Here is a 26,931-nt window from a genome sequence, read left to right as displayed (position 1 = left end):
TCCGATTGATGAATCCTCTGTTCTGGTTTCGACTGCGAAATGATCCTAAACTTTCTTGAGCCGTCCCGAATCATTCTTGCTCTCGAAGCTGAACTGTTGAGAACTGTTCCCTTTGTTATGTGCATTCATGTGGAAATTTGTTTGGGCTATTATCTAGAAACGAGGTTTTAATGATGAACGAGAACGGGAATGTTTCCTACTTATTTATCAAACTCAAACACCTGTTGATGCAACTGCAGTTTCGTAAGAATGTATCATCTTTCCCTCCAACCGATTTCCTGGAGTCTTTGAAGTCCACCAGATACTCGTTAGGACAACAAGAGGATTGTTTCGAATTTTTGGGGTTCTTGTTGAATACTCTTCGTGAGCAAAGCAAAACGCTCTGGATTGAATGATTCCGTACAGTCCATCTCGTCTTGTGTTTGTGAATCTTTTGCTGGAAAAATCCTCAGCACTTGTTTACTTTGTAGTAAATGTTCAAGAGGTAGCGAAAACTCATGTGAATTTCGGGAATTTCATCTAGCGTTTCCTAATATGACTAATGACCAGTCCGTACAAAGGTTATTGTTGAATCATCTGAAAATGGAATTTTTAACAGGTGATGATCGACTGTATTGCCAAACATGCGCCAAACTAACTGACTGTTATAAGGAAACAAGTATAGCTGAGGCACCAGGTAATCTAATAATAACACTGATGATCTTCAAACAAAACTCATCCTCTGACGGAAGCAAGAAACTCTTTCGAAGGTTCGAAATAGATGAACATTTCAATCTAGCAGACCACTATTATAATATTATTCACTGTGTTTCTGGCGTTGAATTTGATCATTATTACGCCTTGGTCAAAGACGAAACGAACTGGTTTAAGTATGACGATAGTCGTGTCACGAAGTGTTCTGGCGATGTATTGAATCTATTGGAATCTCTAGAGACACCCTACATTTTGTTTTATGAGAGATGACATTGGCAGATCAAGATCTTCAGATGATGTGATGCTGCATATTTTTCCGGGTTTTCCTGCAGCTGAAAAAGCAAATGCGCCACTGGAATCAATGAAGTCGCCCCAAAGTGCCAATTATTTCTTATTGTTGTTTTGCGCCAATTAATTTGTATTGTTGTTTTTATTTTTATCGTTGTTTTATAATTTCACAAATAAACATTTTCTAGGATGTTTTTTTTTGTTTATTTGATTTAAATAATCGATGTAAGATAACATTTGAACTAATTACAAGGATACGCTATATAACAAAATGGACATAATCAACAGTATTTTCTCGTCTTCATTTCTTCATAGTTACGATAGGTGGCACAGTGGTCTCCTCAAAATGCGTTCTGGTCTAATCGTCCGTGACTATTTTGGACTGTTTTTTACGCAGTTTCCAAACAGTTTCGGATGTTAGAACCAGAACAAACCTAAAAGGTTAGATTTGTTCTGTGCCACCTATTGTATATATGAAGAGATTAAGACTAGAAAATACTGTTGATCATGTCCATTTTGTTATGTAGGGTATCCTTGTAGTCAGTTCAAATGTTATCTAACTTCAATCATCAATTATTTGAATCAAATAAAAAAACGTCCTAGCCCAAACAAATTTCCACATGAATGCGCATGAGTAGCGGGAACAAATCCCAATAGTTCAGCCTCGAGAGGAAGAACGATTCGGTTTGGTTCAAGACAGTTTAGAGTTTAGGCTGAGAATACCTGTAGGTATTCTCGGGTTTAGGATCATTTTGCAGTCGAAACCAGAACAGAGGATTCATCAATCCGAACTTATCCTCAATAAACTATATCAACTGCGCATGATCCTGTCGTCCTAGAACATGAATTTTGTAGAACCAGAACAAACCTAAAATCTTCAATTTTTCAGTTTTTATTGTGTAGGTCTGTAGGTTAATTTTAATATTTTAATTTGCAGAAAAGTAGTTGGGGATTTTTTGATTAACTGTTCCTTAGTGCCAAAAATAAAGTTATGCCTTATTATAAACTTTCTTTAGACGGAAAAACAAATAGAATATGGCAAATTAATAAATTTTGTCGAATTTTGAAAAGAAAAAAGTTTCCAACAAAACCCATTGAAATCGTATTTCAAATGATGCTCACAAGATTCAGAAGAGTTAGAACTTTAGAAACGGTATACTCCAAGCTGAAAATAACGCAAATACTGGATGAGGTATAACAATATTAATATCCCTGATAATTAGTTGTATTTCAGTATAATTACAGTTATAATCAACTTATTGAAATATCTTTTTATGCTTATGTAATTAGTCAGAGTAAAAATATCTGTATTCAAGAATAACCAGTTTACGAAGTGGTTCTAAAATTCATTAACTACCTATTATTATGCCCTCTATACATTCAGAGTGTTTACTACTGACCACTATACATTAAGATTGTTTACTACTGTTATTGTCTTCTGATATGCTAATAAACATTTTATTTTTTCGAATATATATTGAGTTAGGATAAATGGAAATGAGGTGTTCTTCTCATTCCCAGGTCATCAGGAACGACTACTTCGGTACTACCCAAAATCGAAAAAGGTTTTACCATCTTGTGAACAGGATAACTACTCAGTCTCGGTTCGAGTGTATTTACAAGTCAAATCTATACAAAGGCTATGATTTGAAAGTAATTCCTTGGCTGCAGAAAGAAAATCTGGATGATGAAGAGGCTCGAGTTCTTCTCATGAAAGCCAACACATACCTTCTGGAATACATCGTTGCACCTCTAATAAAGCACTTTTACCATCCACTCAAGTCATTCAAAGACTATGAGGTGAAATTTATTGAAAGAAAAAAATGGCACTCATTTCAACAGAAAAATCTTCACCATCTTTTGACATCAAGACATTTATTACCTGTAAAAAATGTGACACCCCGAGGGGTATTGAGAATATTCCCAAAAACTGACTGTGATAGTTTGGAGTTTAGACCAATCATATTACCTTTCAAAAGAGATATGGCTACAAGACAGAACTTCAAACGAATCTCGAGGCAGATTGAATGTTTAGCTAGAAGTTTTAGTTCAATTGGTAGATCATCACTGTTTGATGCTTGGGAAAAATATTGCAGATGGGCTTGTGATGATGATATTTTCGGAATAAAATTGGATGTGAGAGATGCTTTTGGATCTGTCGACATTGTAAAACTTTGTGAAGTTTTAAAATGCAGCAGTTTCAAAGTTGGAGAGAAGCAGTTTGTTATCAATCATATTCAAAACCAATTTGTTACATATAATAAAAAAATGTACAAGTGGAATCATGGGCTGCTTCAAGGAGATCATTTGTCATCTAGTCTCTGTAACCTTTACATAAGTGTTTTAGAAAAAGAAAATTTTCAGGCATTTTTAAAAGAAGGTATTTTTTTGCATAGAATCGTGGATGACTATATGTTCTGCTCCTCTGAAGAACATGATGTATATGCATTTGAGAAAAAGTGTAAAGAGATATTCCAGCTTAATGAATCGAAAACTGAAAAAGCAGGATTCAGTGGAAATGCACAAATAGGTTACTATGGACAAGTATTTCATTTGGAAACAAGAATGGTGGGCAAATTGTATAATTATCGAACTGGCTTCCCTATTCGACATAAGTTCAAACTTTGGAACATTAAGCGTCCCATTCCTGAAAATGCAAAGCAACAATTCATACTAAATACGCTGCAGTTTTCATATAACAACCATTGTTTCAAAAGACTTGACCTGAATACAATTTTCAATACTGAACAACAAGTACTCCTTAACTATTTCAAAGGAATGATATTTATAGCTTTTAAATTCGATGCTGCAGTAATGTCCATTAGAGAATTTAAAGAAGTGATAGAAAATATGCCATATTTGTTAACTGTACTAAATACTGTTGTTAGCAATTTCAGCAATATTGTGTTTTACAAGATAAATCAGTGTAAAGGCATCAATTTTAAAGGATGTATAACTTTCAAATTATTAAAAAATATTGGGTACAGAGCTTTCATTTGTGTTTTGAAAAAAAACAACGAGTTCTATAAAATATTGATAAAATCACTGGAGAAGAAAGATCATTTTTATATGTATTTGAATGAATTTCAAATTACCCCAAAAACCTTCATGGTGCTACCATCTGTTTTCAGTAGTATAAAAATGAATAGGAATTCAAGAATATAAATTATCTTCATTCATTTTTCTTTAATTCAAATGTTTTATGTAAAATAAGAGTTGCCAATATTAGTTTTAGTGGCATGACCAATTACCTGCATGGAATTTTTATCTACCACATTCAAAACGTTATCTAGTTATGGTTTTTATTTTCATACTAGTTTTTAATGAAGTTGAAAAAATGTGTCATTCATGAGTTTTTGGATTGAAATGTTGAGAATATATGTCTACGAATACTATGCTTTTTCTTGAGTAGGAGAGTAACCGTGAAACTTGATATCTTATATATTCAAGTTTCATTATTGCCTATGGTCTAATGATTAACCTTCCAAAATATCCCAAACTTTCAATACCTTGACAAATAGCAAGTTATTTGATTCATCAACCTCTTGCACAAAGAATAAAAACAATTACCATTGAAAACATGTGTCGAGGTGTTAAAAATAACGATTTGGTGTTGGGAAAAAACTCCAGTAATATTGAAAACAGATGTTTAAAATAACATTAACCTTTTTCTTGCGGTAAATGAGTAGGTGAATGAGAACTTTCTCAAAAACTGCTAATTGAATTTTGTGAAATTATTGAAAGAATGTGCTGGAATTTTTCATCGTGCACGTTTTCATCAGTAGTTGTAAGCCTGGCAGCCTGTGTATTGATGTTTGTTTATATTATGACATAGTTGAATAAGGTCATTTATACAAGGATTGGTTTTCAAAATTTTATAAGTCGAGGCTGTAAGTTTAAAAAATCTGTTCAAAAATCTGTTTTTCCGTTAACCAGCTGTCGCACCCCTACGAACGACAACACTCAGAAGTCGAAACTTGTGCGAGCTAAGGATTAACGAGGTCTTACCTTTTAACGTGTGATTCCTAAGAAGGGTTGGACGATAGCAAGTGAAGATCGTTCGTTCAGACTAGGGCTTGAACCACCGACCACAACGGCAGTCAATTCGAGTGAGTGAACAAAGCACCCGCGCCGAACAACTTGGCTACCGACCAAACCAGTGTTATCAGTTATTGTCAAGTTGGTAGTTTGTGTAGTGTTAATAAGTGTATATTTAAACAACTAATAGAAACAACATGATGTGATGAAGGGATCATAGAAAATATTGAGTTCGGTAAAAGTCAAGAATTATTTGAGTCGGTACCAGGAAAAAGTAAACCAATAAAATTTTTAAATATGCTTGTCACAAATAATTCCTTACAAACTGTTATAAGTTTTAGTTTGTGTGAAATCTCGCATAATGGAGTGGAAAATCTTGAGTTTAGATAACTAAGGAGTAGAAACTTGGGTGAGCTGACGATTACCCTTTTTCGATGTATGGTTTCTAATATGTACATACCTCAGAGTATATTTTTCATTACTTTGAGGTACCTACCATATCACTCTGTATCTAACTTAGCAATGTTTAGTGAATACATGTCGAAAGGCGAAAAATAGAATCTCCATTATCTTGAGATGTCTTCACTAATACAAATGATTGTCTTCATAACATAATGCTAGCGGGCAAGTATTTTTTTTAGGACAAAAAAAATCCTTAAGGCGCTCCCAGAGCAGTGCCTGTGCGAAAGTAGCGATTCACATTGGATTTGAATCACTGTAGATTGAATCCATTTGGAGAAACGTTCTTAGGAAGTTTATTTCACATAAACGCAGTTCTCCAAAGGAAAGAGTTTTGAAACAGTGGAGTTCGAGGTGTACTGAGCTGAACCTCAAAAACAGCTCGTCGCGTATTGCTGATATGTGTAGGGGAAGGTGTTGTACCTCGGGACGCATATATCTCGGGACAAAAGAGCCACAGCCGATATTTCTCGGTAGTCAGCAAAACAGATCGAATAGAGCAACCGTAGTGTGCAGACGTTTGACCTTGCCTTTCTGATTTGAACTCCGAAACGGTACACGTGTTTCAGATAATATTTTTGTTTTTAACCTCAACAAGTTTACTTTTTCATCCTCTCAACTGTACGTGTTTGGATCTTCTTTTGAAATTTTAACAAAGCCGGACAATGTAAGTTTATACTTTAATATCTTCTCTTTTCTTTGATGATATGGAATATCTGTTATTTTTAATCTACACAATTTAATCAACTAAATTTAGCAAAAAAACATGACATGTACCTTGGGACAGTGAATTGCATGAACCTTGGGACTGCCCAAAGGTACATGCAATTCAAGTTATTATAAAAAACGTAAATTAAGGATGTTTCCTGTGCTGCTTTTTCGTCAACTGTGATTTTTTACAGATTTATCAAGATGCCGCGAAGTAACGAAGCAAAAAGATGACTCCTGTTGTTATCCCTAACCTTAAGTTAGGTGTTCAAGCCGTGCTTCAGCATAAAGCAAGTATTAGAGATGCAGCAACTACTTACAATGTAAGTAAGTCAACTTTGGCACGCCACATTAAGCTTCATCGCGAATCCGGCAAACCCGACTTTGAATATTCAGCTACCAATGCCGTAAAGAAAATATTCACAGAGGAAGAAGAGAAGCAGCTTGAGGACTATTTATTGTTTTCCTCTCGGCTACATTATGGCTTAACTAAACAAGAAATCCGTACATTGGCTTATCAGTACGCCGAAAAAAATAACAAAAACATGCCAGAAGTATGGTAGCCGGTAGAGAGTGGCTGCGCTGGTTCCTAAAGCGTCATGAAAAACTATCATTGCGAAAAGCAGAGCCTACCAGTTTATTGCGCTTAACGAGTTTTAACAAAAAAAATGTATCCGAATTTTTTGATAAACTGAGAAAATGTCAAGAAAAATATAAGTTTTCGGCAAGTAATATATACAACGTCGATGAAACCGGAAACACGACAGTTCACATTCCACCTCGTATTGTTGCTGCTAAGGGAGTGAAACAAGTAGGATCTATGACGTCAGGCGAACGTGGAGTCAATATTACGATGATAGCTGGTATTAATGCTGTAGGGAACCATGTGCCCCCGATGCTCATTTTTCCAAGAGTGCATTTCAAAGAGCACATGCTGAACGGAGCGCCTCCAGGCACCATTGGTGCTGCTAATCCTTCAGGGTGGTCTAATGAAGAAAAATTTTTAAGTTTTATGAAGCATTTTATCGACCATGTGAAATCATCAAATAACAATCCAGTACTTTTGGTGTATGATAACCATGAGAGCCGTATTTCACTTCCTGTAATTGATTTGGCCAAAGCACATGGTGTTGTATTGCTTACGTTTCCACCACACACATCCCACAAATTACAGCCTTTGGATAGGACTGTGTTTGGTCCTTATAAAACCTTTTACAATCAAGCTGTTAATGAATGGATGCTTCAAAATCCAGGAAAACCAATTAGTCTTTACCAAGTCGCTGAAATAATTGGAAAAGCATATCCAAAAGCATTTACACAGCAAAACATCACAAAGGGGTTTGCGGTTACGGGAATTTGCCCCTTAAATTCAGATATTTTTGGTGATGACGAATTCTTGAGCAGTTTCGTCACAGACCAAGCAGATCCAACTGAAGTTGTAACAGAAGCAATTGATGATGTTGACAATATTGGGCCATTGCATCAAAACATAGTGACCCCAGAGATGATAAGACCCTTCCCAAAGGCTGCACCTAGGAAGACCAAAGGATGTAGAAAAAAGGCAAGTCCAGAATATTAACTGAAACTCCCGAGAAGAATGGTATTGAAATGGCGTTTTTGGACAGACAAGCTAAAAAGTCTAAGCCGAAAGTTCGAAAAGTGACAAGACAAGTTTTTAATGATAGCTCAGACGATGATGTAGAAATGTCTGTGCATAACTCTAGTGATGACAGCAATTATTTGGAAAGACTAGTGGAAGCTGAAAATACCGAAAGAGATGAAGAAATAAGTATGGAAAATGAAATAATACTGGAAGGAGACTTCGTGTTAGTAGAACTGAAAGGAAAAAGGTCTGTGCAACACTGCATAGCAGAAATTAAAAAAAAAATCAGAAGACGGTTTTGATGTTATTTACCTAAAGAAAATCATGAACAGTAGCAAGTTTGTGAAGACTGAGCAGCTTTATGCAATAACAGAATCAGATATTTTAAGAAAATTGCCAAAACCATCGGTAGTGGGTGGATCCGAACGGCTGAATGAACAATTCTCTTTTCAAATAGACTTCATGTCCTTCAACATGTACTAGTTAATAAAAATATTGTGCATATTGGATATTTGTTTTTCGTACTCATCTTGTAACTCTCATTTGTTGGTTTTGTCCCGAGGAACATGCAGGAATGTCTTAAGATACATGCACCGGTTGTACCTTGGGACAATTTGCAATATGTCTTGTTATTGAAATGTCATGATTATTTTACAACATAAGGTACTTAACGACTTCTTCATGAAAAGCAAAAATACCACTTATCGCGTGGAAAATGATAAAAGTAATTTTTATTTCAAAATGTCTTTAGCAAAAATTAAAACAATAAAATCGTCCCAAGGTACAACACTCTCCCCTACTTCAGAGTATGTTCGTGGGCAGAGCTCCATGCTCAGAAATGACTGACGTTTTTGCCTTAATCTGTCTCTTACAGTGTCGTACAGAAATTATACCAAACAAATGAGGAAAAATGATGATAAAATATATGTATAGAATCACAACCTTGACAACAATGTATTTGTATTGATACAATAATATTTCTGCGAATTTAGTGCCTTCTATTATGGAATTGTACTAGGTATATATTTATATATATATATATATATATATATATATATATATATATATATATATATATATGTATATATATATATATATATGTATGTATATATATATATATATATATATATATATATATATATATATATATATATATATATATATATATATATATATATATATATAGGGTGTCGAATAAGTCGACGCGAATAGTAATTATGCTAGTTTCATTGATATGGAAGGATAACTCATTGTAGTCACAGCATTTTTTCATTTCAATGGCGTCTTAAGATATGGTCTCGTTAAGAGTACGGGTATTCTAATTATACCATAATAAAGCGATGAAGAGAGTGATCGTTGCCGTTATATCTACAAAAGCTAAATCGTTTATGTGAAAAAGAAACAAAATAGGGCCAAGAATCAAGCCTTGAAATACACCACATTTGAAGATCTGATCAGAAGAGTACTCAGTTGTTTTAATTTGTTTGCCGAAAAATATGATCGAAAACAGTGAAGGGTGACGTCTCTGCAGCTCATTCAAAAGAATCCCATGATTGACACAGTCAAATGCTTTCGATAAGTCGCAGAAAATGGCATCGACTGGTTTTTTAGCATTATATTTGAAGTATAAGGTTGTTTGGAATCCGAACTGGCGAGAAATAGGATATTATTGTCATTACAGAAGGAAGATATTCTGTTTTTGTCAAATTTATATAGGGTCTTTCATTTAGCGCTTCCTATCCTCAAATTCAAATAAAATATAGGGTGTGTGAGATATCACCGAAATTTTGTATTCGATTGAAAGGCCTATTGATGCCATAATGTGCGGAATATAACATCGTTCAAATGTCCGCCACGGCTTCTTTAGGTGCAACGTCCAATATTCTATGACTCTAAAGGGGTCAAATCGCACAATTTCGGTGGCCAGTTCACATCACCTCCTCGTGCAAAATATCCAATGTGGCATGAGCTCTGTGGCACGTAGCGCCGTCCTATTGAAACCACGTGTTGTTGGTATCCAAATAATCCAATTCAGGCCAAAAGAAGTCGGTAATCATCGACGAGTGCTCATCGTTGACAGTGATGGCCTGGTCAACAGACCTGCCAGAATGAAAATGCAATGATGTACCAAATCATGAAACAAAAATTACTGAATCCGAAGAAAATGTACTAAAAAGAATAAATATCAATCTGTACCAAAACGGACTAAAAACACCAACACCGAATACAAAAGGTACTAAGTACATGGTGGAAACTTTAAATAAATGGCGGAAGTTTTAAATTAATGATGTATTTATAGTAACATGGTGATTCTGCAACCGTGTTAGGAATCACATGTTAAAAGGTAAGACCTCGTTAGTCCTTAGCTTGCACAATTCACTCAACTTCAGAGAGTTGTCGTTCGTATGGGGGCGACAGCTGATTAACGGAAAACAGATTTTTTTTTAAATAAAGGAACAAAACTTCACACTGTTACTGTAGACCTATATAAATAAAAAAATAAATATATACATTTATTAAAATAAAAATATTTTCTGAAATACATACAGATAGGTATAAATACTAAAACCAATGATAACAAAAAACTCATTTGAACATATATTGCCTATATCACTTGAACAGCAACTAAAAAAATTCGTAAATAGATAAAAATGTAACAAAAAAAACTTATTCAAGTATCAACAAAACAAATCGATCTATACTATACCTCTTGTATAGAAAGTAACTGTTCCATATTATCGTTGTTATGGTTAAAATAAGTAAGTGTCTCTAATCTCTAATTCTGCTTAGGCAATATCAGTGTCAATTTCTAAAACAATACTTTCATTTTCATTGACCGGTTCTAGTTTTGAAGCAACCCGATTTTTTTATCGTATAACAAACCGTTAAAAATAAAACTTATTCATACAACTTACTTGTCCATTATTATAATTTATATTACCAAAATGTCAAACACGTTTTACCGTGGTTTACATTTGTTTACAATTCAAATATGGCAACTGACAGTGACAATTGACGATTTTGACAAGAGCTTCTCATTTGTACTAAAAATTGTACTAAATATAAATTATTTGCTAAAATGTACTAGATATATCAAATGTAACACTAACGTCAGGGCCGTACCCAGAGGGGGGGGTTAGAGGGGTCAGAACCCCCCCCCCCCCCCGAAATATCCCAAATACTGCGTCCTTTTTCATAATTTGAGGCCATATTTTATTTTTAAATATATTCAAAGCTTTCTGATAAAAAACGCACAGATTTTTGGAATCTAATAACAATAATCTCACTAATAAATCAGTACCCCCAGTTCTACTTCTGTCTGATGGTGTCATCCACCATCGCCTAATTTTTTTGATTTTTCCTTTTTCAATAAACTACTAATCAATAAAAAAATAGTATTGATTGTAACCAACTCCAGACATTTTCTCGCGAATATTTGGTGCGCTTTGAGCACGCAAGCATTCCCAACGATTTAAGTTTGCAAATTATGGCCTGAGCGCTCATAACTTGAGCATGCTTCATCAATTTTAAAATCTATGATTGCAAGTGAATTTCTTATAAGTCTCTGTTTTCTGGAAAGCGTGTTCTCCTATACAATTACACTCTGCAAAATCCTACAGTCTCCTCTTTGTGATTTAGTGTCAAGTATAGATCATATCGAGAATGTTGTTCAAATCTTTGAAAATTTTCGAACCAACATTGAGGCCCAATTCTCAATAATTTTCAAAACAGCAAAATCAATATTAGACGAGGTTCATGAAGAGATTCGTATACCACGATTGACATCCGTTCAAAGATATCGCAGCAATTTCCAGAACAATATTTTCGTACAGCTGTAGCTGTTCCAGTTTTGGACGATTTCATTGGCCAACTGAAAAGTAGATTTGTGGACCACAAAAATATTCTATCCGGCCTATACTGCTTATTACCGTCTGTTTGCTGTGACAAATCACTGGATCTAGAAAACTTGGCTATGTACAAAAATAAAGTTGATCTGAGCTTATTGCAGAGTGAGTATGAACTTTGGAAAATTTGTTGAAGCCGAAGAGATGAATCAGATCGACAATCATGTGCGATTGAGGCTCTTGAAGAGTGCAATGCTGAACTCTACCCAAATATTTTCATGTTATTAAACATTTATGCAACTTTGCCGGTGACAACATGTACACCAGAGAGATCATTTTCTACACTGAAGAGGCTTAAATCTTATCTAAGGAACTCCTGTGGCCCGGATCGACTCACTGGATTAGCTCTTATGTCTATTCATAGAGACATTGACATTCCCACCGACAAAGTCATAAATATTTTTGCAAATAAAAAAAGAAAATTGGACTTTATTTTGTGAAGAATTTTTCATGTGTAATACATATTCGAAACCTTTATATTCAACATTTTGATTAAAAAAATATTATTATTTCCGAGTGTAAACTTATTTAATACCACACCATATCAACAAATGAAAATCATCTTAGAAATCAAGTTACTTCTATCAGCACTTCAATTCTTTTTCGCCCACTGCGGGGGCGATCATTTCCCTTACTTGATATAGTATCCTGCATTCGGATATGTCATACATATTATATTAATCCCCCCCGAAATAAAACTCTGCGTACGGCCCTGACTAACGTACTGAACATTGGCCGAAATTAATAGATCTTGTACGAAAAGACTAGTTCTGGCAGCCCTGCTGGTCAACGTCATTCTGAAAGAAACATAGACCGATGAGGCCGCCATCGCAAAATCCACTCCAAACGGTGACTTTTTCGGGATGCATTGGACTCTCTCAGATCTCATGCGGATTGGTATCGTCTCAAATTCGATAATTTTGTTTGTTCACGTACCCAGAAATGGACCTTTTCGCTAAAATGATTTTTCGATGAAAATTAGAGTCACTTGACAACTGTTCCAGAGCCCATTCAGCGAACACATTCCTGGATAAGTTGAATTTTGTACGAGTGCAAGCCAAAGTCACGACGCAAAATTCGCCAAGTTGTGGTCTGCGAAAGGCCTAGATCCTGTGAGCGACGCGGTATCGACTGCCTCAGATTCTCCGGCACACCCTCACAGACACCGGCGATGTTTTCGGCAGATATTGCGTTTCGATGTACGGGTATTGGTCAATCATTTACTTAACCTGTGAACTCAAATTTGACCACTACATAGCGAATAGTCCTCTCGGTAGGACGATATTTATGCACGTGAAGTTGTGCGGATTGCAGTCGAACGGCACAACGTTCGACGTTTCAATGTGGTGCCGTCGCTAAGAAAAAATTCAAATAATATCATTAACAATGCATTTGTTCATAACAATTTTTTAAACAAATAAAATTAAAAATTATGAAAAACAATGTTTATTTAACTTCAAATAAAAAGAATACGAAGAAATTTGAATATTAAATAAATTGTCATTCTTTTAATTGAATTTTTCACTTTTTGACGTCTTTGCAACAAAGTAGAAAATCAAAATTTTTCAACGGGAACATCTTTTTTGAAGGCTTTCAAGAAAAGCTCCGAGAAGTGAACAAAATTCGAGGTTTTTAGTTTGAAAATTATCAGGGTTTTTATGTAAATTTGAAGCTTGTAAAAATTAGTTAATTAACCAAAGTACATCTAATAAAATAATCACGGGAAAATTTTTTTCCGGGGATTTTCGTTTATTCAAGTGTCTAGAAGGTATATGAATTTTTTTCTCAATAATGATATTTAATGGGTTGAAATAATGTTTATTGTTCAAAGGTCCGTATCGATCAGCGCGAGGGGGACACGCATCGCCCGCTTTTGGCGTTATTTTCCTAAATTAAAATTATAAATATTGGTGATAGAGTTCCGGGAGGTGGGACTTTTTTTTTAGGAATATCCTCTTTAAGAATCTTTTTTTCAAATTTCGGATGTCTTCAATATTTTCCGAAATTTTTGCAAAAAAACAAACCCCCCCTTCTTTACTGAATTGTTTATACATTTTGTAATTTTTTCGAGCCACTTTCGAAAATTTTCAAATAGTTGCTAGGGGTCCTACCGAATCGAATGTCCCAGACTGATAAATATACTATAAGGATAATAAAGGCTTGTAATAACCGACTTATTTATGCGGAAACTTTGGATTTGGAAAATTGAGTTTCGAAATTGCACGCGCCTATGTAATTCGGGAACCTTATAATGCATTATGTCACCACCACCCACTTGCAAGAGCCTTTTTAAATGTAATGTTTTTTTTAAATATAAATTTATTTGGAATAATCATGAAATACAAATCAATTCAAAGAACTAAGATTATAAAAAAAAGAAAGAAGAAAAAAAAATCACATCAAAGGTGCTGCTTTGTTCCCTCCTGTTCATAAAAGAGGACATATGCCTCATCACTCACAAGCGATTTTGGTGAAATTGGGAACACGTGTGAATCGTTGTATTCATGCCACGTGCCACTATATGGGTGTCTGCAATATGCTGTGTAATGTCCATTGTAAGTAGTCCCACTGTGATTTGAAAGTGCATATATATTATAACGACAAGGAGCCACATTGTCTGCTGCATAACTGCTCATATCTAATCCATCTGAAGAAAAGTCAATGGAAACATTCAATTTGCCTCTGAATCTTTCCGTTGGAGAGAATTTTTTCAAATGAATTACTAAAATACGGAGAAACTTATAGATTGATAAGGACTTTGTACATTTTCTCCTTTGCTTGCACCTCGAACACATTGGTTTTTCATCTCCATCCAGAGTTTCCTCTCTTGTGAAAGAATCCAAGCAATGTGACAAACTCAATTGACCAGTTCTTTGTGGTATGGGAAGAGATAAATCCCAGACAGGATCAAAGGTTACTGATGAGTGTCCACAGTGTGTGCACTTCATAGCGGATTTTAACTGACCAACGAAATAGTCTACAATCTTGGAGTTGTTCATATTCAAATATCTCTGCCAGGACTCTTGTGCTTTTCCGTTATCGCTCAATTTTTCGTCAATGCCAGTTAAGATCGGTTCAGATTTCTCAGTAATTCTGTTGAGGTCCTCATGTAAACCTTCTAAAAGATATCGCAGGAATTTGTGGGCGTCTTGATGGGCAGAACCCATGAATCGAGGGGCAAATCTTTGAATCTGATTTTTGAAGTGAACTGTGTTAATCACTCTATCAGATGAATCTTCTGACCACAATTCCTTGACGACTTCTGCGAACGCTTTGATTAAAACACCTTTCATACTAGAAATACTAGTATTGATATCTTCCATGTATGTATCCTTTTTTAGGCATTCCAGTAACCACCCCGTGTTTGATAAACATTGGATTATACTGTTCATGAAACAGGTGTTCCTAAGATTTTTTAAACCATTGAACCCAAGAGTTTTGACTGAAGAATGTATCACCGATCTATTGTTGCAACTACGTTTGCCACTACTATCTTCTTCTGAGTAAAGACGGATACGATAATTCACTCCTTCATTGGACTGGTAGGATTCGAAGCAAAACTGCTTAAAACTGAATTGTATGTTAGGTCTTTTGGGGACTGTGGGGGCTCAGCCAGAGGACCAAACTCAGCCTCATTTAGAGTTCCCACTTCCTTTTCTGTTAAAGGTTGACCGTTTTGCTGCAAGTCTTCCGCTAAACTGCACAACTCCAGATCTTGCACTGTCTGTATTGAAAAAATTTCAGAAAACATACGCTCTATAATTCGAATGAGATCAAAGATAAATATAGGTTAATATAAAAGTAATATGGGAGGGCAGCGAGTATGTTAAATGAGGAATAAAAAGGAGCCTCACATTATTTTCAGACTGCACGAGATTCTCGGCGTTTCCAAGGCAATCAAATAATAATCTCAGTTGACAGCTGTTACCCTTATCGATAAAACCGATACAGACTTCGTATATGTTTTAATTTTGTAATGTAATGAGTCGTTTGGAAGTGGAAGATGAGAAATATGGAAAGAGAATTTTTGCGAAGAATCCCATACTTCCAGATGTTAAACTTGAAGGAGACATCGACACCACAACGTTGTTCAAAAGAACTATTACTTATCCTCCCTTATTTGCCAAACATTCATGGACAAAAGGTGTTCTCGAGAAGGATACGCAGATGTACTTCAAGCCTTCAGAAACCATAGGTAACTTTCAGTGTTATTTTTACTAATATTCTTATGAATCAATACAAAGTGGTAGTAAGTCTTGAGAATTCATGTTAACCAGTTGCGACTGAAAATACATTTACGATACGTGTTATTTATAATGAAAAATCCCTGATCTAACGTCTTACAATTTATTAACTTCGACTTTTGACTGTAGACTGATGCATAAATTCACCTTGATACGGGTTCATTATTATTGAAATTTCGCGTAAAATTGTGATTCTTCTTTGGAATACTTACTTCAGGAAATCTGGTCCTTTGACCAAATCAGAATCTATTATCTCATAAACTACACCTCACGATTTGATCCCCACAAACTTTATTTGAAAAAATATATCACGACATGTTTCGCTAACAAAGAAGCTTCTTCAACATTGATTTGAATACTACAAGTTGCTTCTTACGTTTCGAATCGCTTTTGCGATTTGAGCTGTTTTTCCTGTTGATAGGTTAGATAAAATCAAAATTATAGAGCTTCAATGTATTAACGTAATAAAGACAAAACATCCAAATTCGAGAAAGCAGGAGTATATAAATTAAAGTATGGAACGTGTCCTGAGGTATATATTGGTCAAACTAGCAGAACATTTAGGAATCGAATCCAAGACCACCAGCTATGTTAATAAGAGAACAAGTTCAACATATTCAAATCATCTTTTAAAAGAAAATCATATCTTTAACGAAGAGTTCGAAATTTTATGCATAGAAAATTAAAGTTTGAAAGCTGTGGAATGTGAATTGGACTTAAAAATTCAAATATTCTAATGAATGACCAACTGGATTTGAATAGATCACCATTATTGAACTTGTTTTCTTAAAAAACCGAGAAAGTACTATTACTGATGAAGAAGTGAGGTAATATGCTTCAGGTAATCATAATTGGAGAGGTACCTCAGGTATATAAGAGTTGTAGAGGTTTAGGTAATTTGATAAAGGTAGTCCCAATTGTAGTTACCTGTGGTATATAAATATCAGCGTAAGAAGCAAATTGTAGTATTCAAATCACTGTTGAAGAAGCTACTATGTTAGAGAAACATGTCGTGATATATTTCTCAAATGAAGTTTGTGGAGATCAAATTGTATGATATAGTTTATGAAATTACTATGGTAGCCCAGTCATTATAGTAAGTTCACCTAGGAATTCAAGGTACCCAGCTGTAAGTCTGTAAATACTTGTATATTGACACCCTGAAAGTTGTTTCAAAACCTACATATGGTAGGATGTACGCAACTATTAAATTTCAAGGTCAATGGTCACAAAAATCGTTTTTTTGCGCTTTTTCTCATTTCCTATGGGTTTTTTGATATTTCTATTCATTACCAATATTGTAGAATACAAAATTTTATACAAATTTTGTTTGAAAAAAATTCTCATACGGTGAACCGTTTTCCAGATAGAGGGCGGAGAGCGCGCGGTCACAGGATCACTTCAGGTCAACCGGTGCCTCCGGTCGAAAACGCGCCATATATAGTTGATGAACTATCAATAAATCAATGATTATAAATATTTGTCAATTTTTATAAACTATCATTTTATATTTTATCATTTTTTTCCTAACCTATCCACTTTTTATTCAGTATTAATTTATTCAACAACACTTACCTGCCCATGTAATTGCAGAATTGTTAATGAAAATATAGGAATTATATTTGAATTTTAACCTAATTAATAACTTCTTACATGATGAAATAAAAACAAATGAATTATGAATTAATCATCTTATTAAAAAATACCATTCGATACATTTATTTTTATCAAAAGTAAAAAAATGGAATGAAGGGTACAAAAACTACAATTTATTATTTTAATCATCTTCTTCCTCTTCATCGTCGTCTTCCGGCTGCTGGTAAATTTCAAACTGGTCTTCATTATCGTCTTCAACGACATTTGTCTCAAGTTCTTCCATGATTTCGAGGTCGAAGGTTCCATCTTCGTTAATGTCGCTCTGATATGGTAGAGCATTAAGAAAAGTTTGCTCATTACATTGGCCACAAGCTGAAGAGCATTGCAAGCCCGCTTTCCTGCATCAGCATCGCGAACCACAACCACTCTCGCAGTTGCAGAAAATTGTATTTAGCAAATCTTCTGGAGCAGGCAGTAAAATTGTCATGACAGTCTCCAGAAAATCGTTTCGCATTGCCCAACCCCATATCTGGGATTCCAAATCATGTCCTAACCAAGTTTGAACTTGATAATATACACGTTTAAAATGTTGATGAGCAGCTGCACTTGTTGGTGGGATATTTGAAAGCTGCACAGGTTTATTAGGTTTTGTAGACTTGACGTGATGCATATAACGAAGATGATCGAGACTTTTCACAGATTTCGGAGCATTTTAGACTGCCAATAAGGTTTGAGTTCCACTCTCTAATAATCTCTGGGCCGAACAATTTTCTTCCTCAAATGCTGCAGCTAGTTCATCCAAATTTGTCAGTTCCTCAAAAACTTCTGAAAATGATTTTTCCCTTTTTAAAAAGCGCAGAAGTTGTGTCACAGCCACTTAATGCGTGCAGAAATAAAATATGTGTTTTGAAATGAGGATAATTATCAAAACTTTGAGTCGAGTATACCTTTGTTTTTACATTTCCTTTCCCAACTTTTATAAAGATAATTTATTGTTCGTGAGACAGTGTACGCCTAATTGAAATGACAAGTAAATCAATATCTTTTCCTATTATAACTGCAGTTTTTTCAGACTTTGATTCTACAATTCCAGTTTCAACAATAAGAACATCCGCATTATCTTTGGCTTGTTTAGTAGTAATATTTGCAGCTTGTGATTTTTCAATTAACATATTAATGAGCATATCTTTGTTATATTGATTTGATAAGAATTTTTCTTGAGTAACTGGTACAACCATTGTTGGAAACGGTTATCAGTATTATTGAATAGATATAGATTTAATGCATGAAGAAAATGATAAAATATAATATAATAGTTAATAAAAATTGACAAATATTTATAATCATTGATTTATCGATAGTTCATCAACTATATGTGGCGCGTTTTCGACCGGAGGCACCGGTTGACCTGAAGCGATCCTGTGACCGCGCGCTCTCCTCCCTCTATCTCGAAAACGGTTCACCGTATGAAAAACTTTTTTCAACAAAATTTGTAGAGAATTTTATATTCTACAATATCGATAGGAAACATAAATAGCAAAACACCCATAGGAAATGAGATATTTACAAAAAAAGCGCAAAAAACCGATTTTTGTGACCTTTGACCTTGAAATTTAATAGTTGCGTACACCCTACTATATGTAGGTTTTGAAACAACTTTTAGGGTGTCAATATACAAGTATTCACAGACTTACAGCTGGGTATCTCGAATTCCGAGATTCTTACCTAATTTAGGCTTAAATGATTGGACTAATGGATCTTCATCAAGTAACGGCCGAATCAATCTGAAAAGTATCTGTTATGTTTCCATCGAAACTTTCTCTCACACGCTTTTTATATAGAAGTGCATTATCAGGAGATATATTCAAATCCTTAATTGTATTCGAACTGCTAGAGCCGCATGGGAGCTGTTATAAAAATGGTGTAATTTCAACAAGCATTGAAATACTTTTGAGTTTGAACCAAAATATATTTTGCGATTGATATGTCATGAACTAAAGTGGAGCATAGAAGTTCAAATCAAATTGCATTTCTAGAATAATTATCAGGGTTGAGACACACAAAATGGTTTATTTGATGATCAACAAATTGCCGAAATGAACATTGTCAGTCAAAACATGAACATGTTTGGAAAGCCAATTGAATAATTTGAGAACAAAGGTTTCATGGCCGGAGTCACGATTAAAAAGAACAAAATCCGGGCCGAATGGAACCTGAAGTAGCACACGTTTCGTCTGCTACTGCGGCAAACATCATCAGTGGTATGTGCGTTGCTTGGCAAGACGAAGGTCAAATCTCGAAGTCAACGCACATAATGCTAGCAATGTCTGCCATAGTAGCAGGGGAAATGTCTGGCAGGTTTCATTCGACCAATGCCTATCAGCCCGGATTTTGTTCTCTTCATTGGCCAATTGAAAGCATCAGTTGAAAAAGACATTCAATATTTCTACCCATAAAGAAGTTCCAGACACAAATGAAATTCATTATTGTCCTGTTATTCTCGTATGTCCTACAAACCAAAAGAGCTAGACTCAATTTGGTAGTATCATATAATCAAGAAGACGAAACGTATCGAATTTGCATGCACATTGTAAAAAATGAATAGAGACAATCCAATATAAGTAAATAATGCCTTCATTATGTTGTAATGAAATGATCAACCACTAGGTATAATACTGAATTGAAATTTGAAATGAATTTAAATTCATGGGATATATCAATTTGAAGTATATTTTAATGTTTATAATATTAGGTATTTATTTTGCTATTTTCTCAATATGAACCAGTTGAACGTTTTTTTGTAAAGAACAGCGATGAATAATCATTCAGCAATTGATAATTTCTAATTTTCTAGGTGCAAGTTATACGCCAAGTGCTCAGACCTTGAGAATACAAGATATGCCCAGAAGAAAAAAGAAAGTCAGTCCAAGTCCGCTGGGTGAAGATGGTGAGAATAAAACAGTTTGATTTATCGTTCCTCAATGTGACAAAAATGTATTGTTCTGGATAATACTGTTACGTTTTTCCCCGTAGGTTGTCCAACAATTCACTACACTGAATAATCAAACTCAACTTTATTTAACTTCAAATACAACAAACACTTCAACTTAAAATTTAACTATCATTTGAATGTCTATCGCCTTACTAGGTCACTTCGCGCACTGTAACTTCCACTTGACTGTGTCCATATGCTTGCAGCTAGCTTCTGTCGAAGTCGTTAGCATTATTCTCGCTGCTTCTCGAGTGGCGCGGAATCATCGTGCATTCGCACGCTCTTAGCTACGTCACGTTTGGTTTATGGTTACCAGTGGCGGCCGGCGTTATTTTCTTTCGGGCATGAGTTACAACAATACCCATTCAACTCTTACTTATTCAATTTAATATATGAGATTTTGAGTACAATTTCACCTGTTGATATGCAGCCCACAGTCCTCTTCGAAATAATTTACTGTCAAAGTTGAGAGAAACAGGTATTAGAGTCTGTATTTTACTGTTAATATTACATACGTTGATTGAAAATCCACCCATTACTAGTCCCGTGATTTTAATAGTGACACGTGAAATAATAGTATCAATGCAATTGAACTGAATATGTGAAATAATTGGTTTCAAATGATTTTTACGTTAATCAGCTATCGTTCTTATACGAACGGTGATCTTCAGAAAGTTCATATCACTTCTGAATTCATATGCTACAGGGGCTGAAATGTCTCGGGCCTAACATATAGATGCCGCTAGTCGTATTGCATTCATCGCTGTTTTTAATAAGTGCTTTTAAATACAACCTCGGACGTACACACTTAATCTATAAGATCACAAAAACCGTTAATATTAATATATCTGTATAAGCATAGTATTAGATACAAGAAGTAGGTGAAAAAGAAATGATGATAATAAAATGGATGAGTGAAGTGGCTGAATAATTAAATAATTTCATATCATTACAATTGAAGCCTGTTTGTACATATGCAAAAAATCATCAGATAGTAAAGACATCATTATCTTGTTCGGAGACGACGTTCAAACGTTTTTTGAAATTTATCAAACTGAGGTCTTTGAGTTCATGGGGTAACATATTGTATAGTTTTGCTGTACTGTATGAAAAACTACGTGTGTATATGCGGTTTTGTGTTTCGGAATGAGCAGTAGATGTTTATTACGCGCATCATTCTTTCGCGACAAAAAAACAATTTTTTTCTCAAATATAATGGTGTTCCTAAGTACAGAATTTTATGGGTTACAGTAACGCTAGTTACACACACACCGATTTTGGACGGCCGATATACCGGTCGTCCAAATTCCAATAGTGAACCACATGAGGGAACGGGACCTTGCACACACGCCGACCGGTGATCGTCGCCGGTAAAATACCGGTGAGCAGCCGTCCACTGCCACTGTATCGCCGGCAGTACCGGGAAGTAGTGGCGTATATGACTAAATACACTCTTGCTTACTCACCGGTTTTTTACCGATCATTCCAGTCTCGAATGCTCGGTGAAATTGTAGTTACTACGCATTAACTTCGTTTTGGTAGTGCGTGCTAATTACGACAACAAAGCAACTGATTGTTCGACCGATGAAAATCCGGTAAGTGTGCAAGCACCCGCTACCAATAAAATATCGGCCGATTTCATACTGGTCGTCCAAAATCGGTGTGTGTGCAACTAGCGTAACGCTAGTTGGTTGATTTTTAACCAATCTGAGTCATTGAATGAATTACTGATATGGTCATACTACTGTATACCGTATGCGAATCGAATACAACTATTTTGGATTTTTTGCAACCGTAACGCTAGTTGCACACACACCGATTTTGGACGGTCAGTATAAAATCGGCCGATATTTTATTGGTAGCGGGTGCTTGCACACTCACCGGATTTTTATCGGTCAAACAATCAGTTGCTTTGTTGTCGTAATTAGCACGCACTACCAAAATGAAGTTAATGTGTAGTAACTACAATTTCACGGAGCATCGAGACTGGAATGGTCGGTAGAAAACCGGTGAGTATGCAAGAGTGTATTTAGTCTAACGCATTATGCTGATCTAGGGCAGCTCCATAAATAATGTCATAATACGCTAATTGGGAGAATATTACAGACTCGCGTAGATTCAGTATGAGTTTTTTTGACATCAAGTACCTACTGGGGTATAGGTGCCGTAACACGTTATATGAGGCCTCACAAAGCTGATTAACATACTTTATGAATCTTAGGTCAGTATCGATCCAAAGACCCAAATTTTTGCTCTCATTTACGAATTGACTAGGACTGTTTTGATTTCTTATAGTGAGTTGGTGACGGAGTTTCTCTTTCCTTTGGAACCAAACAGCATCACTTGCGATTTTTTTGAACTGAGCTTCAAGTTGTGTGCAAGAGAAGCATCAAAGAGTAATTCCAAGTTTTTGTTCATGATATCCTCGGCAATGATGACTTCACTGAAACTGAACGAAATGTATAATTGAGTGTCATCCGCGTAATGCTGTATTTTGATTGATCTGACGCACTCATGGATATCGGATATACCGTGTGACACAGACTTATGGTAACCCCCCTTTTTTTCTTTATTCTATTCTTTCACCTATTTTTACGGAACTATTAATATTGATTATGCTTACAAAGAGGCACTTTTTGACGTAATTTGAGATTTTTTCAACTTCCGGTTTTTCCGGAAATCTTATCAACGTTTAGTTTTCAAATACCCTGTATATTATTACATTTTTTGAAATTTACACAATTTTCTGAATCCAATGGTCCGGCTAGAAATCATTTCAAGCGTCTTGAAGAGGAGTTCAGACGTGAGCCCGATCATAATGAGGGTAATGAACATTTTATTATATCTGAAGATATGGAAATAAATGTCCTCATGAGGTTGGAAATCGATAAAACAGTATCGCTTAGGCAGCTGGCATTTGAGTTGGACATCAGTCGTGAAAGTGTAAGAAGAATTGTAAAAAAACACAAGTATCAATCTTTCAAATATCAACTTCACCAACATCTGTATGACGCCGATAGCGTAAGAAGGGTGGAATATTGCAGATGGGTTCTACACAATAATGTGCAGCCCAATAATGAGTTTCTAAAAACATTTGCGTTCTCAGATGAGTCAAGATTCACCAATCTTGGTTTCTATAATAGACAGAATACCCGATATTGGGCACAAGAAAATCAGAATTTGTTTCGGCAGGAAAATTTCCAAGAACGTTTTGGATTCAATGTCTGGCTGAGAATAGTAGGGGTTAGGATAATTGGCCCCATAATATTTGATGGTCCTTTGAGTGGTGACAGATACCTAGCTTTTCTCAGAAATTAAATTGAAGGATATTTAGAAGATTTACCGCTTAATCTGGCAAACCGGCTGTTTTTTCACCAGGATTGAGCACCTCCCCATAATAGTAGGATAGTAACGGAGTACCTTCGTGATAGATTTGGGGAGCGATGGATTGGAACACATGGTCCTATTAGGTGGCCTGCTAGATCACCCGACTTAACCCCGTTGGACTTTTTCATTTGGAGTCACTTGAAAAATATTGTCTACGCAACTTCCCCAACAACCCGCGAGGACCTGGAAGTACGAGTAAGACAAGCCATTCAGAATATAACGCCTCAACAATTTTCCAGTGTGATTCAAAATACCGCGAAACGAGCTTGAAAATGACTAGATGTTGACGGTCTACATTTCGAATAGCTGTTATGATTCATTTGTGTATTTTAAAAAAGTTTTGTTTCTTAAATGAATTACAATATGAGAAAATGAGTATCCAAGTTTTATTCCACACAATGATGTTGATTCGTTGTGTTGACTTAATTGAAATAATATAAATTCTTTTCACGTTCATGTCCCTCTAGATCGAAAAATAAACCGAGCGTCTTAACACTTGAAATATCAAGTATGGGGTATCGTTGGATTCAGAAAATTGTGTAGATTTCAAAAATATGATAATATACAGCGCGTTCTATTTGAAAATTAAACGTTGATAAGATTTCCGGAAAAACCGGAAGTTGATGAAAATCTCACATTACGTCAAAAAGTGCCTCTTTATAAGCATAATCAATATTAATAGTTCCGTAAAAATAGGTGGAAGAATAAAGAAAAAAAAAGGATGTGTACCATAAGTCTGTGTCACACGGTATAGAGAGCAAAGAGTAGACATCCCAAGACAAAACCTTGTGGAACGTATTCATAAGGAAGAAGATTGTTCATCATTTGAATTGACAGTTTGAGTTCATCCAGTTAAGTAACTCTCCAGGAGTGAAACTGCACCATCAGAGAAGCCAAAATATTTCAGTTTCTTACATAAAATAGACGGGTCCATAGTATCGAAAGCTTTAATATAGTCTAATAGAATGAGATAGGTCAAATTTCCCTCATCAATTGCTTTGAGAATATCATCTGTAATCAGACGACTCAATGCTGTGTATTGAGGACGGAATCCAGATTGAACTTCAGTCATAAGATTAGTCATACTAATATATCTTGTAATTATCATTTTGAACGCTTTCGAAAGAGTTGGAAAAATACTGATTGGTCTTAAAACAGGCAGTTCTGCAGGATTATTATTTTTAGCTAACGGTCTCATTAGCGTGTTTTCAGACAGAGGGGACTATATTGGATTTGATGGCAAAGTTCGTGGGGTTATATGAAACAGTGAAGTATGGCAAATCATTTTTTATTTTGGTGTCTTTTATCTGTTCATAGTACTGGCAAGATTTATTTGATTTACATATTTGTTTGAGTTGTTTCATTAGAGTGAGGGTCTAGTTAATGTCATAATTAAAATATCAAATCAAACCTGTGAATTTCTCTAGAAACAATTATGCAAAGTTTCAATATTCAGTCACAATTATATTCGAATATTTGATTCCATTGGTTAATTAGGATAGTGTCAGTGATTGAAGTTGTGATGCATAATTAGGCTCTAAAAGTCACGTATGATTCAAGAATAATGGCTGCTAGGTGTTAATCTCACAGCTGTCAGTTTTATCGGTATTGGGAAAACCGTTTAATCGCTGTTCTGTGGCCTTTCTGTTTCTGTGGCCTAGCATTGAATTTTTTTATAATTTTATCGGTTTGAGGAACATTTAAAAATGCCCGCCAATAGCTATTCAAGAAATCGAGAAAGTGATCCCAGTTATTTTAATGACCTTGCATAAAACCAAGAATGAAACAATATGGTAAGTTAAGTTTGACTGGAAAAGTATTATTCAATTACCGATTCAGACAGTTAAATGATGAGACATATTGAAAATCCCCCCATAGAGCATGAACGAACGGTTCAGATGGGAAAATCGCTTTGAAATCCGTTACTCAAGTTTTCAGTGATTCTAATGAAGTGAAATATCATTTACGTGAATCCATTTAATCCATCATTAAAAAATTTGACGAATCAAACTTGATTTATGCGTTCGATGTTTCGATGAACTATATTGAGTTTATTATTTTTGGATGAAGGAAAGCTGCAGTATCCACCAAAGAAATCCAGAAAACAGTTAGAGGAAGAAAAAAAACTATTGGAGTCAAAAATAAAACCGGAAAAAATGGATACCGGTTTAGTTTATCTGGAAGATCTCTTATCTGGAGAGTATTATAGAAGGAAGAAAAAAGAGAAAATTCTGCAACAAAAAGAGAAGAGAATGAGAAACAAATTCGAACTGTTGAAATGGGAGGGTTTCACTGATGAGCGAGCGTAAGTGTATTATTTCATTATGTTTATATATATAGAGTGCATTTCTTTAATGTCCCCCTCCCTCTTTAATTTTTTGAATGGGTCAACTCAAAAAATTGAAGCTCCTGACAAGTCCTTTACAACCCTAGAATATACTGTCAATAAATATCTTCAACTACTACAAAATGGCGAAACTTTCAATAACTGCCTGAATACATTGACATTTAACTACATAATATGAGGTAATAAGCTTGAGGTCAGTTCAGAAGATTCTCGAAATGGTTGCCTTGAACTTCTTGACATATGAACAGTCTATCCGATATTTCACGCCGAACACTTTCGAACACAGTGACGTCAATATCTCTACATATAATTATTATTCTCTGCCGTATATTCAATATTGAAGCATGTTCAGTTTCGTACACCTTTTGCTACAAATAGCCTCATACAAAAAAGTCCAAAGGTGACAAATCTGGCGAGCGAAGCAGACACAACTCAAAAACTGCAATAAGTATTAATAAAATTACTAGAGTTGAAATTACATTAAAATTTCAATATTCAGTATTTACAAATTATTTATAATCACTAACTAGGGCGGTAAGGATGCTCAATCACGTTGAATAAAATTTTGAAGTAGGTCTTGACAAACAAAATGCATGCTATGGAAGTGTCAAGTTGTTGATTTACTTATCAAATTTTCAACAGTTATTGTTGCAATAATGTTGTCTCTTCAG

At 35.1% G+C, this 26,931-nt stretch overlaps 3 protein-coding genes and 1 long non-coding RNA gene across 4 annotated transcripts in view; 3 read left to right on the top strand and 1 right to left on the bottom strand.

The window, feature by feature from the left end:
* The first annotated feature begins 1,890 nt into the window (after positions 1-1,890).
* On the top strand, positions 1,891-4,373 carry Tert (telomerase reverse transcriptase). Its single transcript, XM_023170113.2, has 2 exons — positions 1,891-2,173; positions 2,503-4,373. Exons 1-2 carry the CDS (start codon positions 1,973-1,975, stop codon positions 4,144-4,146), a joined length of 1,845 nt encoding a protein of 614 aa, XP_023025881.2. The 5' UTR covers positions 1,891-1,972; the 3' UTR covers positions 4,147-4,373.
* Positions 4,374-6,742: 2,369 nt separating this feature from the next.
* On the top strand, positions 6,743-7,765 carry LOC141483981 (uncharacterized). Its single transcript, XM_074179119.1, has one exon. The coding sequence runs from the start codon at positions 6,743-6,745 to the stop codon at positions 7,763-7,765; it is 1,023 nt and encodes a 340-aa protein (XP_074035220.1).
* Positions 7,766-10,295: 2,530 nt separating this feature from the next.
* LOC141483831 (uncharacterized) lies at positions 10,296-10,812 on the bottom strand. The gene is made up of 3 exons (XR_012466311.1): positions 10,705-10,812; positions 10,497-10,598; positions 10,296-10,414 (listed from the first exon to the last, which is right to left on the bottom strand). It is a non-coding gene; the product is annotated as an uncharacterized lncRNA (long non-coding RNA).
* Positions 10,813-15,598: 4,786 nt separating this feature from the next.
* The window catches only part of Dnah3 (dynein heavy chain 3, axonemal), a 184,373-nt gene continuing 173,040 nt past the window's right edge, over positions 15,599-26,931 (top strand). Inside the window, exons 1-3 of the mRNA XM_074178952.1 lie at positions 15,599-15,889; positions 20,389-20,481; positions 25,984-26,218. Coding sequence (XP_074035053.1) covers positions 15,676-15,889; positions 20,389-20,481; positions 25,984-26,218 — 542 coding nt within the window. The 5' untranslated portion in view covers positions 15,599-15,675. The remainder of the gene's footprint in view (positions 15,890-20,388; positions 20,482-25,983; positions 26,219-26,931) is intronic.

Source organism: Leptinotarsa decemlineata, unplaced genomic scaffold (assembly GCF_025532065.1).
Source record: "Leptinotarsa decemlineata unplaced genomic scaffold, Ldec_3_MD MMD2_tig00004307_RagTag_RagTag, whole genome shotgun sequence".
Classification (NCBI taxonomy): Eukaryota; Metazoa; Arthropoda; class Insecta; order Coleoptera; family Chrysomelidae; genus Leptinotarsa; species Leptinotarsa decemlineata.
This window is presented reverse-complemented; position numbering and strand designations above follow the sequence as displayed.